General features: G+C 34.6%; 1 protein-coding gene across 2 annotated transcripts; it reads right to left on the bottom strand.

Annotated features, from left to right (window-relative positions):
• Positions 1–10,278: 10,278 nt before the first annotated feature.
• Positions 10,279–13,421, bottom strand: LOC139872777 (pentatricopeptide repeat-containing protein At1g25360). Of its 2 annotated transcripts, XM_071860705.1 has the most exons (3): positions 10,815–13,421; positions 10,579–10,738; positions 10,279–10,321 (listed from the first exon to the last, which is right to left on the bottom strand). In XM_071860705.1, exon 1 carries the CDS (start codon positions 13,269–13,271, stop codon positions 10,890–10,892), a length of 2,382 nt encoding a protein of 793 aa, XP_071716806.1. In that variant the 5' UTR covers positions 13,272–13,421; the 3' UTR covers positions 10,279–10,321; positions 10,579–10,738; positions 10,815–10,889. The 2 variants fall into 2 exon arrangements, with proteins under 2 accessions (XP_071716806.1, XP_071716805.1); XM_071860704.1 differs by lacking the exon at positions 10,279–10,321 and having other exon boundaries at positions 10,345–10,738.
• Positions 13,422–14,565: the final 1,144 nt, after the last annotated feature.

The raw sequence follows: 14,565 nt of genomic DNA, 5'->3' as shown, positions 1-14,565 counted from the left end.
CGTCGAGAAAGTACAAACTGAAGAAAAGAGCATCAATGATGTTCCCGTCGCAAAAGAATTTCCCGATGTATTTCCGAAAGAATTACCGGGATTACCCCCACATCGATCCGTTGAATTTCAAATAGATCTTGTACCAGGAGCTGCACCAATAGCTCGTGATCCTTACAGAATCGCACCCAGCGAGATGAAAGAACTGCAAAGCCAATTACAAGAACTTTTAGAGCGTGGTTTCATTCGACCAAGCACATCACCGTGGGGAGCTCCTGTTTTGTTTGTCAAGAAGAAAGATGGTACATTCAGGTTGTGTATCGACTACCGAGAGTTGAACAAACTTACCATCAAGAACCGCTACCCACTACCGAGAATCGACGACTTATTTGATCAACTACAAGGCTCATCTGTTTATTCAAAGATTGACTTACTTTCCGGGTATCATCAAATGCGGGTGAAAGAAGATGATATTCCAAAGACTGCTTTCAGAACACGTTACGGTCATTACGAGTTTATGGTCATGCCGTTTGGTTTAACTAATGCACCAGCTGTGTTCATGGACCTTATGAACCGAGTGTGTGGACCATACCTTGACAAGTTTGTCATTGTTTTCATTGATGACATACTTATTTACTCAAAGAATGACCAAGAACACGGTGAACATTTGAGAAAGGTGTTAGAAGTATTGAGGAAGGAAGAATTGTACGCTAAGTTTTCAAAGTGTGCATTTTGGTTGGAAGAAGTTCAATTCCTCGGTCACATAGTGAACAAAGAAGGTATTAAGGTGGATCCGGCAAAGATAGAAACTGTTGAAAAGTGGGAAACCCCGAAAACTCCGAAACACATACGCCAGTTTTTAGGACTAGCTGGTTACTACAGAAGGTTCATCCAAGACTTTTCCAGAATAGCAAAACCCTTGACTGCATTAACGCATAAAGGGAAGAAATTTGAATGGAATGATGAACAAGAGAAAGCGTTTCAGTTATTAAAGAAAAAGCTAACTACGGCACCTATATTGTCATTGCCTGAAGGGAATGATGATTTTGTGATTTATTGTGATGCATCAAAGCAAGGTCTCGGTTGTGTATTAATGCAACGAACGAAGGTGATTGCTTATGCGTCTAGACAATTGAAGATTCACGAACAAAATTATACGACGCATGATTTGGAATTAGGCGCGGTTGTTTTTGCATTAAAGACTTGGAGGCACTACTTATATGGGGTCAAAAGTATTATATATACCGACCACAAAAGTCTTCAACACATATTTAATCAGAAACAACTGAATATGAGGCAGCGTAGGTGGATTGAATTATTGAATGATTACGACTTTGAGATTCGTTACCACCCGGGGAAGGCAAATGTGGTAGCCGATGCCTTGAGCAGGAAGGACAGAGAACCCATTCGAGTAAAATCTATGAATATAATGATTCATAATAACCTTACTACTCAAATAAAGGAGGTGCAACAAGGAGTTTTAAAAGAGGGAAATTTAAAGGATGAAATACCCAAAGGATCGGAGAAGCATCTTAATATTCGGGAAGACGGAACCCGGTATAGGGCTGAAAGGATTTGGGTACCAAAATTTGGAGATATGAGATAAATGGTACTTAGAGAAGCTCATAAAACCAGATACTCAATACATCCTGGAACGGGGAAGATGTACAAGGATCTCAAGAAACATTTTTGGTGGCCGGGTATGAAAGCCGATGTTGCTAAATACGTAGGAGAATGTTTGACATGTTCTAAGATCAAAGCTAAGCATCAGAAACCATCAGGTCTACTTCAACAACCCGAAATCCCGGAATGGAAATGGGAAAACATTACCATGGATTTCATCACTAAATTGCCAAGGACTGCAAGTGGTTTTGATACTATTTGGGTAATAGTTGATCGTCTCACCAAATCAGCACACTTCCTGCCAATAAGAGAGGATGACAAGATGGAGAAGTTAGCACGACTGTATTTGAAGGAAGTCATCTCCAGACATGGAATACCAATCTCTATTATCTCTGATAGGGATGGCAGATTTATTTCAAGATTCTGGCAGACATTACAGCAAGCATTAGGAACTCGTATAGACATGAGTACTGCCTATCATCCACAAACTGATGGGCAGAGCGAAAGGACGATACAAACGCTTGAAGACATGCTACGAGCATGTGTTATTGATTTCGGAAACAGTTGGGATCGACATCTACCGTTAGTAGAATTTTCCTACAACAACAGCTACCATTCAAGCATTGAGATGGCGCCATTTGAAGCACTTTATGGTAGAAAGTGCAGGTCTCCGATTTGTTGGAGTGAAGTGGGGGATAGACAGATTACGGGTCCGGAGATTATACAAGAAACTACCGAGAAGATCATCCAAATTCAACAACGGTTGAAAACCGCCCAAAGTCGACAAAAGAGCTACGCTGACATTAAAAGAAAAGATATAGAATTTGAAATTGGAGAGATGGTCATGCTTAAAGTTGCACCTTGGAAAGGTGTTGTTCGATTTGGTAAACGAGGGAAATTAAATCCAAGGTATATTGGACCATTCAAGATTATTGATCGTGTCGGACCAGTAGCTTACCGACTTGAGTTACCTCAACAACTCGCGGCTGTACATAACACTTTCCACGTCTCGAATTTGAAGAAATGTTTTGCTAAAGAAGATCTCACTATTCCGTTAGATGAAATCCAAATCAACGAAAAACTTCAATTCATCGAAGAACCAGTCGAAATAATGGATCGTGAGGTTAAAAGACTTAAGCAAAACAAGATACCAATTGTTAAGGTCCGATGGAATGCTCGTAGAGGACCCGAGTTCACCTGGGAGCGTGAAGATCAGATGAAGAAGAAATACCCGCATCTATTTCCAGAAGATTCGTCAACACCTTCAACAGCTTAAAATTTCGGGACGAAATTTATTTAACGGGTAGGTACTGTAGTGACCCGAACTTTTCCATGTTTATATATATTAATTGAGATTGATATTTACATGATTAAATGTTTCCAACATGTTAAGCAATCAAACTTATTAAGACTTGATTAATTGAAATATGTTTCATATAGACAATTGACCACCCAAGTTGACCGGTGATTCACGAACGTTAAAACTTGTAAAAACTATATGATGACATATATATGGATATATATATATAGTTAACATGATACTATGATAAGTAAACATATCATTAAGTATATTAACAATGAACTACATATGTAAAAACAAGACTACTAACTTAATGATTTTTTAAACGAGACATATATGTAACGATTATCGTTGTAAAGACATTTAATGGATATATATCATATTAAGAGATATTCATACATGATAATATCATGATAATATAATAATTTAAAATCTAATTTGATATTATAAACATTGGGTTAACAACATTTAACAAGATCGTTAACCTAAAGGTTTCAAAACAACACTTACATGTAACGACTAACGATGACTTAACGACTCAGTTAAAATGTATATACATGTAGTGTTTTAATATGTATTTATACACTTTTGAAAGACTTCAATACACTTATCAAAATACTTCTACTTAACAAAAATGCTTACAATTACATCCTCGTTCAGTTTCATCAACAATTCTACTCGTATGCACCCGTATTCGTACTCGTACAATACACAGCTTTTAGATGTATGTACTATTGGTATATACACTCCAATGATCAGCTCTTAGCAGCCCATGTGAGTCACCTAACACATGTGGGAACCATCATTTGGCAACTAGCATTAAATATCTCATAAAATTACAAAAATATGAGTAATCATTCATGACTTATTTACATGAAAACAAAATTACATATCCTTTATATCTAATCCATACACCAACGACCAAAAACACCTACAAACACTTTCATTCTTCAATTTTCTTCATCTAATTGATCTCTCTCAAGTTCTATCTTCAAGTTCTAAGTGTTCTTCATATATTCTACAAGTTCTAGTTACATAAAATCAAGAATACTTTCAAGTTTGCTAGCTCACTTCCAATCTTGTAAGGTGATCATCCAACCTCAAGAAATCTTTGTTTCTTACAGTAGGTTATCATTCTAATACAAGGTAATAATCATATTCAAACTTTGGTTCAATTTCTATAACTATAACAATCTTATTTCAAGTGATGATCTTACTTGAACTTGTTTTCGTGTCATGATTCTGCTTCAAGAACTTCGAGCCATCCAAGGATCCGTTGAAGCTAGATCCATTTTTCTCTTTTCCAGTAGGTTTATCCAAGGAACTTAAGGTAGTAATGATGTTCATAACATCATTCGATTCATACATATAAAGCTATCTTATTCGAAGGTTTAAACTTGTAATCACTAGAACATAGTTTAGTTAATTCTAAACTTGTTCGCAAACAAAAGTTAATCCTTCTAACTTGACTTTTAAAATCAACTAAACACATTTTCTATATCTATATGATATGCTAACTTAATGATTTAAAACCTGGAGACACGAAAAACACCGTAAAACCGGATTTACGCCGTCGTAGTAACACCGCGGGCTGTTTTGGGTTGGTTAATTAAAAACTATGATAAACTTTGATTTAAAAGTTGTTATTCTGAGAAAATGATTTTTATTATGAACATGAAACTATATCCAAAAATTATAGTTAAACTCAAAGTGGAAGTATGTTTTCTAAAATGGTCATCTAGACGTCGTTCTTTCGACTGAAATGACTACCTTTACAAAAACGACTTGTAACTTATTTTTCTGACTATAAACCTATACTTTTTCTATTTATATTCATAAAATAGAATTCAATATGAAACCATAGCAATTTGATTCACTCAAAACGGATTTAAAATGAAGAAGTTATGGGTAAAACAAGATTGGATAATTTTTCTCATTTTAGCTACGTGAAAATTGGTAACAAATCTATTCCAACCATAACTTAATCAACTTGTATTGTATATTATGTAATCTTGAGATACCATAGACACGTATACAATGTTTCGACCTATCATGTCGACACATCTATATATATTTCGGAACAACCATAGACACTCTATATGTGAATGTTGGAGTTAGCTATACATGGTTGAGGTTGATTCCAAAATATATATAGTTTGAGTTGTGATCAATACTGAGATACGTATACACTGGGTCGTGGATTGATTCAAGATAATATTTATCGATTTATTTCTGTACATCTAACTATGGACAACTAGTTGTAGGTTACTAACGAGGACAGCTGACTTAATAAACTTAAAACATCAAAATATATTAAAAGTGTTGTAAATATATTTTGAACATACTTTGATATATATGTATATATTGTTATAGGTTCGTGAATCAACCAGTGGCCAAATCTTACTTCTCGACGAAGTAAAAATCTGTGAAAGTGAGTTATAGTCCCACTTTTAAAATCTAATATTTTTGGGATGAGAATACATGCAGGTTTTATAAATGATTTACAAAATAGACACAAGTACGTGAAACTACATTCTATGGTTGAATTATCGAAATCGAATATGCCCCTTTTTATTAAGTCTGGTAATCTAAGAATTAGGGAACAGACACCCTAATTGACGCGAATCCTAAAGATAGATCTATCGGGCCCAACAAACCCCATCCAAAGTACCGGATGCTTTAGTACTTCGAAATTTATATCATATCCGAAGGGTGTCCCGGAATGATGGGGATATTCTTATATATGCATCTTGTTAATGTCGGTTACCGGGTGTTCACCGTATGAATGATTTTTATCTCTATGTATGGGATGTGTATTGAAATATGAAATCTTGTGGTCTATTATTATGATTTGATATATATAGGTTAAACCTATAACTCACCAACATTTTTGTTGACGTTTTAAGCATGTTTATTCTCAGGTGATTATTAAGAGCTTCCGCTGTCGCATACTTAAATAAGGACGAGATTTGGAGTCCATGCTTGTATGATATTGTGTAAAAACTGCATTCAAGAAACTTATTTTGTTGTAACATATTTGTATTGTAAACCATTATGTAATGGTCGTGTGTAAACAGGATATTTTAGATTATCATTATTTGATAATCTACGTAAAGCTTTTTAAAACCTTTATCTATGAAATAAAGGTTATGGTTTGTTTTAAAAATGAATGCAGTCTTTGAAAAACGTCTCATATAGAGGTCAAAACCTCGCAACGAAATCAATTAATATGGAACGTTTTTAATCAATAAGAACGGGACATTTCACTAATCATGCAGTAAAAGGTATAGTAAGTTCTGGTTCGTTCCACAAGGAACAATCGTGATTAAGAATTTCAAACTGATAATTATTGTAATTAAATTGTGGGCTTTTGATTTAAAAGTAATTAAACTAATTAACGAAAAATAAAAGACAATAATTGAAAGGAGATAAAGGCATCCACTTAGAATCAATACCCAAAGATCTGGATTGCTTTAATTAAAACTATTATAATAACTTATTTCATGGTGACATTGCAATTAACTGTCGATTTTCACAATTTCTTAACTAGATCATAAGTGTACCTGTTGTTAGCCTAGTTCACTAATCAATTCACCAATTAACAATCTATGCTGGTTTCCCGCACCTTAACTACCAATTTATCATGAAAGTGTTATCAAATAACGATGGTTTCCCGCACGCAAATTAAAAACACAATCAATCATTTACTCAAGATTATAATTCAACTTCAGGTTAATACGGTGTCCATCTTTAACCTCACAATCACTTTAGCTAGTTAACCAATTCAATCACTATTGTTTAATTACACTGGTGTCGCGCATGCAACCTAACAATATCCACATTACCTTTCAATAACTAGAAAAGTCTATCAATCTTATAAACTGTTGTTAATTCAACTAACAAACTTGTAATAATTAAATCAATTGATAAGCATAAGCAACGGTGGATCTTAAATCAAACATAATCAAGAGTATTTATCAATTATATAAATCATAGTATGGCTGATCGAAACCGCTAATGCTACAAAGCGGACTATGGACAAGATATACGACGCGACCGAGACTCGTGTCATGTTGGATAATTTAACGTTTCTCACCTAACCAAGCGCACCTGACTTGACTCCCGAACAACGCGATTTGGTATTGAAAGCCCGATCAAAAATCCAAAGAAAATACCAAAAAGCGTTTGACTTATCCGACGAAGAATAATTTTAATTGTTTTATGTACTTTCGTTTTTAATTATGTCTTTTTAAAATATATATATATATATATATATATATATATATATATATATATATATATATATATATATATATATATATATATATATATATAACCGTACCTTTATTCTTTAATAAATGTGGTGTTCAAAAATAATTGTTACATGTATAATTATTATTATTTATTTGTTAGTTAATAATAATAATAATAGTAATAATAATTTAATAATAATAATAATAATAATAATAAATTGATGAAATATGTCATGGTTGACAATGGTAGTGTCATGGGAGGAAATAGTGAGGAAAATGAAGAGAGAAAACTTATGTGCCGCTAAAAAATTTGAGGAAGTATGTCATGATTGAGAGTGGTCTAAACATCAACTTTTAATCCGCCACCAATACTAATATAGTAACTCTTCTCAATTTTATCAATATATGTGTTTCTCTTGATTATCTTCTTCGTATATATCTCTAGAGAAAGAGAAACAGAGAATCATCTTTTAGGAAAAAGTTAGATTAAGTTTTGTAGTGTTATGAATAAACTTTTGTGTGGCCTGTTTTAGTTATCTATGAGGGAAGTTGGTACATGTTTTATGCAAAAAGAAGCCTGACCCTGTTAACCAACGGTTGAATTTTAGCCCCATCTGTACATACATGAAACTATCTGGCATTTCACATCATTATTAGATAAACACAAACCATCAACTATTCAAATTTCATTCACACACTACCCTCACTACATTCACCAACTTCTAAAAACCTATACGACAAATACAATTCCCACATCGCTTTCTCTATATTACTTGATTTACATATATATATTCATTCATATGGCTATGGTTAATTTTACTTATTACAACAAGTAAATATACACTTTGTTATGTCCCAAACTGGTGAATCCAAGGACGGTGTAGATGTCGAAAAACAGGAGAAGGAAGGAAAGAAGAAAGCTAATCATTTCGAGAGGTCGAAATCGAAAACGAAATCGATCAAAAGGAAAAAAGGGACGAAAAATCGAGGTTTAGGTTGTTGTTGTTGTTGTATGTATAGGCAAAGAAGGAGACCGAGTGGGGACGATTTGAGTTCGGAGTCATCTGCAAGTGATCCTAATTGTTCCGAGTTTAGATTTGAACAATTGAGAAATTTGATTGAGAAGAGTGATTTTTTGTTGACTGAATGTAATACTCATTTGGATGAATATACTGATGATGATGATAATCGTAATGATATTGATTATGATGATAGTTATGATGATTATGATGATGGTTGATTTTTTATTTTACAGAATGATTTTTGTATTTGTATAGTTTTTGATTGATTGATTGCCTCTGGAAACTTTCCAGTTTTCCAGATATTCATTGAAGAGGTATTATCGATTTTTGACCTTTTTTTCTTCTTTGGTAGTTAAAACCATTTAAGGGGGTTTTTTTTTTATAAATAACTGCAGGATAATCTTTGGATAGTAAACTCGTTTAATTCCAGGATATAATCTTGAATTTTTCAGTGATTAACATTTATGAAAATATACCAATTAAATTCGACTCGATGGTCTGGAAATCATTTCGATTTGCAATGAGATGCCAATATTTTATATTTTATTTATTAATATTAATATAAATTAAATATTATTATTAATTTTTTTGGAAATATCAAATACTAATCATTGAGCTTTTTGAAAGTACAAAGTTGTGTGTAGTCAAGCATGTCGGGTCAGATTTTGTCATAATTGAATGGGTCATAAAATCTATTAAAATGATTCAGATCTGGCCCATTAGCTAATGGGTCTTGGTCAGACCAAAGATCTAACGTTTCTATTGGGCTATAATTTGTAGAATACCTCGTCGTACAATTGTATTGGGTTTAATTATCATATGCTAGTTGCTTTTGCTCGATACTCCGTAACATATAGACTCATATGCAATGTGCGACCGAATCATTATCTGGTTGCGACCTTGACTGAAAACACCTTCAAAGCAGGCTTAAGATATGCATGAATCAGATGCTTAATCATATATGCTAGTTGCTTATACTCAATACTCCCTAACATACAAACATACAGACTCATATGTGATGTGCGACTAGAACATTATATGGTTGCGACCTCGGACTAACCGTATCTCTAGAGTTCAACTAAAACCATGACAAGAAATATTAGTTAAACAACATTTTGAGCTTATAAGGAAATAACAACTTCTTTATCATTCCGCTGTGGGACATGTTCTTAAAAACTCCATCACTTGAATTCCATTATGTCCTCGTCAGGCCGAATCATAATCCCAATATCGCTCATGCCCACGGTTGATGTGAGATTCGACTAAACTTAAAACTTAACATCCTCAATGTGGTTTTTACCAACCAACTCGAACAGCACAAGCGTGGCTCTAATACCAACTGAAATGACCTTCAAAACGGACTCAATGGATGCACGAGTCTCGTGCCTGTCACTCCCTGAGAACTAACTGAATGTCTTAAGGGTTCAACTAAAACCATGGTATCAGATGTTACTTAGCCACCACTTTGAGTTTATAAGGAACTTACAATTCCTTTGTAATCCGATGTAGTCCTATGTGAGACACGTTGTTACATGGATTGCTATGTCATGAATTGAACACATTGTGATCATGACTTGTCATGACCAGGTTGTGCTCGGCGATCCACGTCGTACATTACCTACCCAGTCATCGTATGCGATGTGCAACCGGGTCATAACATGATCGCGATCTAGATATCTCAGGCATGACCAGATTGTCACAGATTTCTCGATCATGACTAGGTCATAACCTGACAGTGACTTAGATTTCTCGATATGAGCCGTTCGAAGTGAGACACCCCAAGTAAAATTGTAGGTAAATTTATGCTACTACCAGTTTGAGGAAAGATATACAGTTTGAGGAAAGTATACATGAGTGTCGTAAATTATGCCCTAGGCTATAGATAAGCATCATTATGTATCATTGTATTGTACTAACTAGTAGAAAGAACTAGATTCGTTTACAGTGGTCGTACTATAACCCTACTAAGAAAAGGTGTCAATAGATGGTGTTGTAGTACAATATGATCCAAAAATATGGGACACAATGTCCTTTCTTCTTATGTTCTTTGCCTCAATTACCATCTCCCTTTATCATCCAAACATATAATATATGGACCACTTATCTACCTCCATAGCCAACCTTTTTACAGCATACTGTATTTGAGAGAATGTTGCATCATATAATATAAATAAAGTGTATAACATGATAAACAAATATACAAATTGTTAAAGAGAGTATCCGAATAGCACACGAAAAGTACACAAGTAATGTTGCTAGACATCTAAAAAATAAGCATATTATCCTTTGTGCCATTGAACAGTATCATAATTATAATTGCAAAACAATTAAATATAAATCCTATATACCATTATTCAATTATAAATTCTGAAATATGAAATTGGCTACGTACACTGATACAGGAAGCTTTCTCTGAAAAATTGCAACCCTTTCAGTCACCTAAGCCAAAAGAGCGTCATATCGACCCCAACCGCAGTCATAAGAGGATCATAATCTGTAATGACTGTTACTATATCCTCAGCATTCAGCAGCAACCATTTTAACAGCTGCACCTTAATAAGTACCATTATGTGTGTTAACAACGAGAAAATAAAATTTCAGAAACCTATCAAGAAAAGTATCTTTCACCTGAAAAGTTTCAATCTTTTGTGGTGCGATAGAGTCCTCGGTAATGCTTAAAAACCGAAATAATACAAACTATTCTCACCAATAATTTCCACAAGAACATTTCCCGTTCTTAAAATGATGAAACCTTTTCCCATCTCGTACAACGATCTCTCTTCCCACAACTTCCGACATGAACGTAAACGCATTATGACAATCCCCACAAATCCTAATATTTTTAAAAACCCTAATCATAGCTCCAAAAGGAAGCTTTAAAAGCCCATACGCAACTGCAAGTTTCTCACTATGAGTAGACAATGCATATTCCTTTTGCTCATTCTCCATATCATGTAACACAAATTTTGTATCCGGAACATACCCTAATTTCCTCATCTTGAAAACCAATTCTTCAAGATACTTATAAACTTGGTAAGCTTCAGGGTGTTTATTGTCATCCACCAAAAATACATGGACCATATTATCCACTTCAATCCAACTGCAAGCAGGTTCCTTTTTCACTCCTCGAACCCGCATTAAATTCCGAACCCGCGCAACATCGCTCCATTTACCTAAGTTTGCATACATGTTTGATAAAAGTATGTACGGCCCGTCATGATTTGGAATTAGTTCAAACAGTTTTTCTGCAGCTTTGACTCCTAATTCCATATTTCCATAGATTCTGCACCCACCTAATAATGCTTCCCAAATAGGTACTCCTGGATCGTAAGGCATTTTCTGTATCATTTCGGTTGCTTCTGTAAATTTTCCAGCTCTAGAAAGTAAGTCAACCAAGCGACCATAATGATCTTCACCAGGGGTTATGTTATATAGTTCAAACATGGAATTGAAATATCGTTGACCTTGGTCAACTAGACCCGCGTGGCTACAAGAGGTAAGTATAGTTAGGAATGTTATTCGGTCGGGAACTATTTGTTCTTTCAACATTTGTTCATAAAGGTCAACCGCTTGAGCACCATGACCGTGTTGACCTAAAGCTGCTATCATTGCGTTCCAAGATACTGAATCTAAACAGGGCATACTAAAGAAGACAGATTGTGAATCTTGTAGGACCCCACACCTAGCATACATTGTAATTAACGAATTAGATGCAGAAAGGCTCGATTCAAGACCTGAATTGATAAGTAGTGCATGAAGTTGACGCCCATGATCCAATGATGCAAGAACTGCACACGATCTTATGGCTCCCGCAAATGCATGATCACATGGTTCACATTCACTTGATCTCATTTGGTTAAATAATTTCAAACCCTCTTCGCCCATATCGTTTTGTGCAAAACCAGATATCATTTTACTCCATGTCAATTGGTTCTTTTCGGGTATTTCATGGAAAAAGGATCGGGCCTCTTCAATTCGTCCATCATCAACATATGCAGATAAAATGGTATTCCACGAAACAACGTCCCTGGTAGGCATCTTATCAAATATCTTCCTTGCATCATCTATTTTACCACATCTCCAATATAACGCCATCAATGAATTGTTAACGCTAAACAAAAAATCACGAGATGGGTTATTAACAGTTGTAATCATGTAAGCGTGTACTTGTTTTCCAAGAAAAAACAGTTTAGGAGTAGCACAAGCACCAAAGATACTCGTATAAGTAAATTCGTCAAACTTGATCCCCAAAGAATGCATCTTTTTCGACATTTCTAATGCTTTCGAAACAAGCCCTTTTTGCGCATATCCAGAAATCATTCCATTCCATACAACGACTAACTTTTTGTCAGTCATACTATCAAAAACTTCACTAGCGCCGTCTAAATCATCGTTTTTTATATACCCGTTGATAATTGTAGTCCACGACCGCTCATCTTTAAACGCCAGTTCATCAAAAAGTTTCCTTGCAGCAGACATTAATGAAGAAGCAGTTACAAAAGGTGAAGTAGCACACCTAACATACAAAGATATAAGCGCGTTAACCACCGATGTAACAAACCCTGTTCCGGACTTGACAATTTCACAATGCAATTGCTGACAATACACTTCATAATCCGCTATAAGCGATAATCCTGACAACAGACTTGTATACGTATAGTTATCAGGCCGAAAATTGTATCTTTTCATTTCACAAAACAACTCAAAGGAAGCATTACCATCATTATTATGAGCACAGCCTGTAATCATTGCGTTGTAGCAAACGGTATCCCGAATATTTATACGGGTTCTGTTAAATAACTGTCTTGCAGTCTTTAAATCTTTAGATGCAGAGTAAGCTGTGATAAAGGTGGTTGTTGCAACAATATCTGGTTCAGGAATTTCATCAAACAGTTTGCGTGCGTATACAATGTTGGACGACTTACAGTACAAATCCATCAAACGGTTAAGGATATGTGAACGTGGTCTGAACCCGGTTGCAATCATGTGAGCATGAATCATCTGGACCGGAGTGGTTGTTGAAACATGTTTGAAACATATGTTGAGCTGTGTAGCGTAAAAGCTGGCCAGAGCTCGAACTTCCATTATTTTTCCGGCCTGGGATTTAATTTAATCGGTACTCACTCATTCGCGGTTACAACTTTTTTTAGAACAAATTTGGATGCATATTTAAGCCTTTTTTAAGCTTATTGTTTAAGCCTTTTTAAGGCTAGTGGTGAGAGTTGTTTGATTATTGGCTGTTCAAATATTGGAAGATTTTTTCGAGCCGATGCATTTAGGTTTTGTTTGTTTAGAGGAGTTCTAATGTATTGTTTTGAAGCTAATGTTAATTTTCAATGGGTATTGTATTGTTTTTGTGGGACAGTTGTTAGGATCACCATGGAACTTAACTACTCATGCGTTTATCTCCTACACAGTCACCCGTCTCCCAACTGCGTGCTCAGGAGGAAACCCGCACCAATCCTATACGGGTCATGGACAGCAAAACCCTCCATCCCCTTTACCCCCAACGTGATGTGGAAAAATGTATCATAGGTGGAACTTCATGGCAGGTTTAACAAGGCTTACCTAGTTACCTTCAATTGTTAACCAAATAAATCTATGTATCTATCAATAAATCAAATGTTAGGAATCAATCTTCTAACTCATATAGATTATTTTGATCTATTTTATACATTTAAATTTTGTTTTTTCTTTCCAAAAAAATAAAAATAAAAAATCTATCCGTGTCAAATTAAAAAAACTAAAAAATCACAAAGTTTAAAAACATTTCATTATTACATCATATTTATTTATTTGATTTACAGTTTCACCTCTAACTTTTTACATATATTATTCTTTTATACGCATTTAGTAACATTTAGTAAGAATATATAAAAATTTACCTCATTATTCTTATTATTATGAAAGTGAAATTATCTTTTATACACGCTATAACAAGATCTATAGCTACTCCAATTTTTTTTTTTGTTTTAAAGTCAAAATTTTATTAAAGCCTGCAGGATGTGAGCAAATGAGGAACATTACAAGATCAATAATATCGAACAAAACATGCTCAATACTCTATCACCAAATACAGAAACACGCTACAAAGGCTAGACAAAATTACATTAAACGATAATGCTAGTAGGATCCGATCTCCAATCTTCAAAAGCACATTGCACCATCTTGTATCTATTAGTGAGCCATAAGTGTGTTAAAGCCTTGAAGTGTTATCAGAGCAATTGATAACATGTAATTCAAGTGTTAATTATGTGTTTAAATAAACAATTAAAAAAAAAAGAACATACAATCCGTATGTTAATAAGTGAATGAATGAATATCTAAAACCAATTGAATGAGATGTGGGTTTTGATGGCAGTCACATGATTGGTGGTCA

This window comes from Rutidosis leptorrhynchoides, chromosome 10 (genome assembly GCF_046630445.1).
Source record: "Rutidosis leptorrhynchoides isolate AG116_Rl617_1_P2 chromosome 10, CSIRO_AGI_Rlap_v1, whole genome shotgun sequence".
Lineage (NCBI taxonomy): Eukaryota > Viridiplantae > Streptophyta > Magnoliopsida > Asterales > Asteraceae > Rutidosis > Rutidosis leptorrhynchoides.
Note: the sequence above shows the minus strand (reverse complement) of the source record. Positions and strands in the feature narration are given on the sequence as shown.

Coding starts and splice junctions, on each gene's coding strand:
- LOC139872777 (XM_071860705.1), bottom strand. CDS start 13,271: ATGGAAGTTCGAGCTCTGGCCAGCTTTTACGCTACACAGCTCAACATA.